At 40.6% G+C, this 5560-nt stretch overlaps 1 protein-coding gene and 1 pseudogene across 2 annotated transcripts; one reads left to right on the top strand and one right to left on the bottom strand.

Annotated features, from left to right (window-relative positions):
- Nucleotides 1–1514, top strand: LOC121777987 (vacuolar protein sorting-associated protein 28 homolog 2). Of its 2 annotated transcripts, none has more exons than XM_042175339.1 (2): nt 1–117; nt 557–1514. In XM_042175339.1, exon 2 carries the CDS (start codon nt 639–641, stop codon nt 1266–1268), a length of 630 nt encoding a protein of 209 aa, XP_042031273.1. In that variant the 5' UTR covers nt 1–117; nt 557–638; the 3' UTR covers nt 1269–1514. The 2 variants fall into 2 exon arrangements, with proteins under 2 accessions (XP_042031273.1, XP_042031274.1); XM_042175340.1 differs by having other exon boundaries at nt 55–117; nt 550–1514.
- Nucleotides 1515–1910: 396 nt separating this feature from the next.
- Nucleotides 1911–3638, bottom strand: LOC121777901 (annotated as a pseudogene).
- Between the last annotated feature and the right edge of the window lie 1922 nt (nt 3639–5560).

Raw genomic sequence — 5560 nt, 5'->3', positions numbered from 1 at the left:
TATTCTCAAAAAATAATTATTTTTATTAAACCCCACACGCAATCTCAGAGTGGTAGACAACCTGCTCTCCGCCCTCTGCAACTCTTCTCCCATAATTCAAAGCGCATTCCTTTCTGTGTAAGTGCTTCTCTCTCAACTTTGATGTGTATTTTCATTTTTTGGAATTCGATTTGTTGTATGATTGGATCCGTTTAATTATTTTGTGGATGAATATTATGCCGATGATTTGTTCCTTTTTCGAATTTATCAATTTATGTCAAAATTTAGGGCTGTGTAGCTCGATCCATGCGATGAAGATAGGGTTTCCGATTTTTCGACCTTTTCAAAATAGGATTCGAGTGCATAATTATCATTCCGTTGATCTGATATGAATATTATGACGAAATTTTAGTTTAGGAGAAACCTGCGCTTGTTGATTCGCTACTTTTCTCTCTGTTAGTACTGCAAATTGGGGATTTCTTAATTGTGAGATGCCTACTGTTTCGAGTGTGTAATTCGTTAATTTTGGGAATGTAATGAGAATTATGAATCTGATGTTTGGCTTTTAAGCTTGCAGCGGTAAGAGTGTGCTTCTTTTGCGCGTGTCCCGTTCTCTTCTCCAATCCAATATCTACATACATACTCTATACTTACACTAGATGGAGGTTAAGCTATGGAACGACAAGCGCGAAAGGGAGATGTATGAGAATTTTGCCGAGCTCTTTGCGATTATAAAGGCAACCGAGAAGCTCGAGAAAGCTTATGTGCGGGACGTAATATCTCCTGCTGAGTATGAGCTTGAATGCCAAAAGTTGATTGCCCATTTCAAAACGCTGTCTTCCACGTTGAAGGACATTGTACCCAGCATTGAGAGGTTCCATGATACTTACAAGATGGATTGCCCTGCAGCCATGAACCGCCTCGTGACATCTGGGGTTCCTGCAACCGTCGAGCACAGGGCTGCTGCTGCGATGACAAATAATACATCCGCTGCGATTGTGGCTGAGTGTGTTCAGAACTTTATTACTGCTATGGACTCGTTGAAGCTAAACATGGTTGCTGTTGATCAGGTCCACCCATTGTTGTCTGATCTCTCCGCTTCTCTCAATAAGCTTTCAATATTGCCACCTGATTTTGAGGGGAAGACAAAGATGAGAGACTGGATTGCCAGGCTATCGAAGATGGGTGCTGCAGATGAGCTTACTGAGCAGCAGGCTCGACAGCTGCACTTCGACCTGGAATCATCTTACAACTCATTCATGGCAGCACTTCCAACTGCAGGGACATAGTTGTTTGGCTGAGGCAAGGTTGTACATATATCGGTACATTTGTTTTCAAGTCTACTATATTTAATATGTATGTTTGCATTTCTGAGTAGAATCTTGGTCGAAGCAAGTATTGTTCAGCACAGGGTTGCTGATATTTTGATCCTATTCCGTGCTAAAGAGTAGATGTTTTTTATTAATATGAAGTGTTTTCTGATGGAATACACTCGTCCTTCATTATGCAATGGAAGTATTAGAAATTTGATTGCAGCTGTGTTGAACCTTATTTCTTTTTTTTTTTTAATTATTATTTTTTATGCTGCTCTTAGCGTATCCATTCTGTTGCAGGGTAATGTAAATTATTCAGACTTGATCATTTTTGTGTTAGTTTCTTGGATGCACTGCCCTTTGATGTAGAAAACTTGATTGGTCTTCCCTTGTGAACATTTTGGTTTATAAAATCATTGCTTTCTGAAACCTGAGGAGATTCAATCCCCTGTGATTTGGTTTATGCCGTAGAGCTGTCTTCTTATCAGCGCGTAAATGATTGGTTCTCGGCTTTGCTTGAGCTATGCTAAACCATTTCAATGTTGTTCTCTGGTGATGTTGGAGTCTCTGTGATCACATGTTCAACTTTAATCTGTTAAACTGGCAGTTATGTATTTACTACATTTGAAGTGGTTTAGGATGGTTGTTCCCATCAGAAACTTTCCCACTTTTGAGCTGTTGATACTTAAACACGGTCTCTATATCCTTATCGCCATGGCCACTGCAGTTAACTACCACCTTGGCGCCATCAGGCAAGGTCGGGCATAGTTTTCCAAGATGTGCCAGTGCGTGTGCTGCCTCCAGCGCTGGGCATATATCTTCTAACCGGCACAACAGAGCATACACTGCAATGCACGCGAATGAGAACATTAGATCTAGCCATAAGATTATATGCACATATATGTTGCAAAAAGGGCAATCACCATCTAGAGCTTCTTCGTCAGTAGCTGTGTGAAACTCTGCACGACCAATCTCTCTCAGGAAGCTCAACTCTGGGCTGACTCCAGGATATTCTAGCCTGCAATTTTGAAAAAAACCCAATCTTTAAAACCAGAAACCGCTAACTGTGGAAAAAAATCATGATTGAAATGAAAGATTGTGTACCCAACACCAACAGAATGAGGGCCAACAATCTGGCCTTCATGATCTTGCAGCAATAAGGTCATGGCCACATGATACACCCCTATCTCTCCTTTAGCTAGAGTAGCAGAGTGGGTCTCTCCATCTATGCTGGTTCCGGCCGCCTCGACTCCGATCAGCCTGACTTCCTCGTCTCTCACGAACTCGTGAAACATTCCGAGAGCGTTGGAATCAGTCCCTACACAAGCCACCAAAACATCAGGCTTCCCTCCCCACTTCTGTATCGATTGTCTCCTCGTCTCTTTTCCGATTATCGATTGGAACTCCCGCACCATGGCCGGGCATGGGTGTGGCCCCACTGCTGTCCCGGCTAAGTAGTACTTCCTCTCCAAATCCCCCACCCACTTGCGTATCGCCTCCGACGTCGCATCCTTGAGCGTGCCTTGAACTGATTTCACCTGTAGTTATGGATTTTAGATCACAATCACTCTTTTAATTATATATGTGTATAAATTGTGTTGTGTTCAGATTAGAACCTCTGCGCCAAGATGCTTCATCAAGAGCACGTTGGAGGACTGCCTCTCCATATCCAGGTGGCCCATGATTATGCTACACTTCAAGGCTAGCTTGGCGCAGGCGGCGGCTGTGGCGACGCCATGCTGGCCGGCCCCGGTGGCTCTGCCACCACACTTCGCCAGCCCATGCGCTTGGCGAGCATGGCCTGAGCGAGGGCGTTGTTGATTTTGTGAGCTCCGCTGTGGTTGAGATCTTCTCTCTTGAGGTAAATGTCTGGGCCTTCACCCCGGCTGTTCTTGTAGTGATCGGTGAGTCTTTGAGCGAAGTAGAGTGGAGTTTCGCGGCCTACGTAATCTCTCAGTGCAGTCGAAAGCTCGCTCTATATAATTACCATGATTTTGTTAGGAAATAATAACCGAAGTAATCATGAATATAAAAAACAATCACATGGATTGTTTACCCAGTTCGATACGATGTGTATCTACGTATGAGAGCAATGTCAGGCCGTGAACCGTAATCCTATACCTAATAGGAATCGAGTTGAACCTGAAAGTGGGGATCGTGCATGCAAAGATTGAACTCAGATAGCAGCATCCTGAGACAGGTGACTAGTGTTTCAGGTACAAAGATGCCTCCAAACCTGCCAAACTTGCCTGTCCTAAACAAGGATTCTTCTGTTTCATCTATTAGTCGGAGAACGTCTGCTTTCCGAGTTTGAGTTTGAGTTTGAGTTTGAGTATCGCGGCTCATCGCTGAGCATACCTTGATCAAACCTTTGTGTTGTAAGGTTCGCAATGGCCAATCAAAACCAAGTCGATTCGAATTATTTAGGTTTGGAGAGGGAAGAGAGATGGAGTGGTGAAGAGAGAGAGTTTGAAGATTCATAATACGAAGGCAAAGTTTAGCAAAAATCAATATTTTGAGGTGTGGATTGTTATGGTTTCATGGATGTATTGCTTTTCAATTTATAGAGGTTAGTTAGCTATGGCCTATGGCGGTATATATATGCAGATAATTAAACTACTTACTTTCTAGAATTGAATTAATATATGATATGAATTTGCAAACTTGCAATGCATGTATGAATTTGTTATCAAGCCTAGCATATTATCATAGGCTCGGACAGTTAATTAATTACTTTTAAAATATGAAGTATGATACATGTCTTACTTTGATAGGCTAAAAAATCTTAATAGGTGTAATAAAGTTTAGCTAAAACTGATCGTTTAAATACTGGGACAGTATATATATATATAGGGTTGTGATCAATGTCGAACCAATTTTAAAGACCGAACTAGAGACCAAATCTGGGCCATTAGATCTAGTTTTTTTGATGAGATGTGCTGCTGTGTCAATTTTTCGGTCTTCATTACAAGCCCATTTTACTTCATTGTATAGATTTATTACTTCATTCCGTACGTAATACCTTGAAACTACAACATGTTTTTACTTTCTTCCAGTAGGTTTTGAAATGATTCAACATATGTTTCATTTGAATTCATTGACTTGAGTTTTTACTTTATTTACATTAAAAATGCAATTTATTCAAGTGCGTTTATTACTTCATTCAGAAACGTTATTACTTCATTGGATAAGGTTTTTACTTCATTCCAGTAGGACTTCACATACTTCATTCCAATAATTTATTGCATCATTCCATGTGTTTATTACATCATATCAGCGTTGTGGCGGTGGTGATAGATATTGTGAGAGAAAGAACGACACACGACGGCGAAACCGCATTTAAGTACTGGAATGAAGTAATAATCCTACTGGAATGAAGTAAAAACCTACTGGAATGAAGTAAAAACCTACTGGAATGAATTTAAATCTTTGTAACATGTTTGTATGACTTATTTACCTTCGGATGAATTAAAATAGGCTCGTGATGAAGGTGAAAATAAATTATAAATTTGTGCCTCTCATCCATAAAAAACTAGATCAAAAAACCCTAATTGTCAAACACCCCTTAACCAAATAACTAGAGAACAAATCATAGCCACAAGATCAAGAAAATCAAGGGCTAGTATTAATACATGTAATTTTCTAATTTAAGAAGAAATTAATTCCCTCCATCACAAATTTACTCCACAATAACAAGGCGGGGGTATAATTGTCATTGCAGCCAAAATAATGTCATTGGCAAATTCACAAATTCAATTCGTTTGAGAACGAATTCTTCGTTGAGCTCCGAGAATCCGAGCAAGCGGAAGCTGACGGCGGAGAAGAAGCCATACCCGCAGAGATGGGAGAGGAATCGATTGAGTTTGTGGATCGGAGAGAAGAGGAAATGATTTCTGGAGAGATGGTAGGGCTCCAGTTGAAGCAACTAGTGATTGCACTTCGCGCAGCTCCGGTGATGCTCCCTGCTCCGTCGACGATGATTGCCCCATTTCTCTGATAAAGAAGAGATTTTTCTGGAATTCTGAAGGTGGGAGTCGTGGGCCAATTTAACTGCCTTTACCGACATCCTTTTATTTTATAGTTTTTGAATCAGTACCAAAAATTAAGGGCGTCCCAAACAATACCCCAGGGGTCATTTTATCTATTTTCCAAAATAAATTGTACTCTATTTATTTGTATAGATTTTGAATATGCATATATTTCTATTTATTTGAGTCAAAATTTAGAGCGATAAACGAAGTTTTGGGGGGGAAAATAGAATGATGAAA

This window comes from Salvia splendens, chromosome 18, assembly GCF_004379255.2.
Source record: "Salvia splendens isolate huo1 chromosome 18, SspV2, whole genome shotgun sequence".
In the NCBI taxonomy this organism is placed as follows: domain Eukaryota; kingdom Viridiplantae; phylum Streptophyta; class Magnoliopsida; order Lamiales; family Lamiaceae; genus Salvia; species Salvia splendens.
The sequence above is the reverse complement of the archived record's forward strand: the minus strand, read 5'-3'. Positions and strand labels throughout refer to the sequence as shown.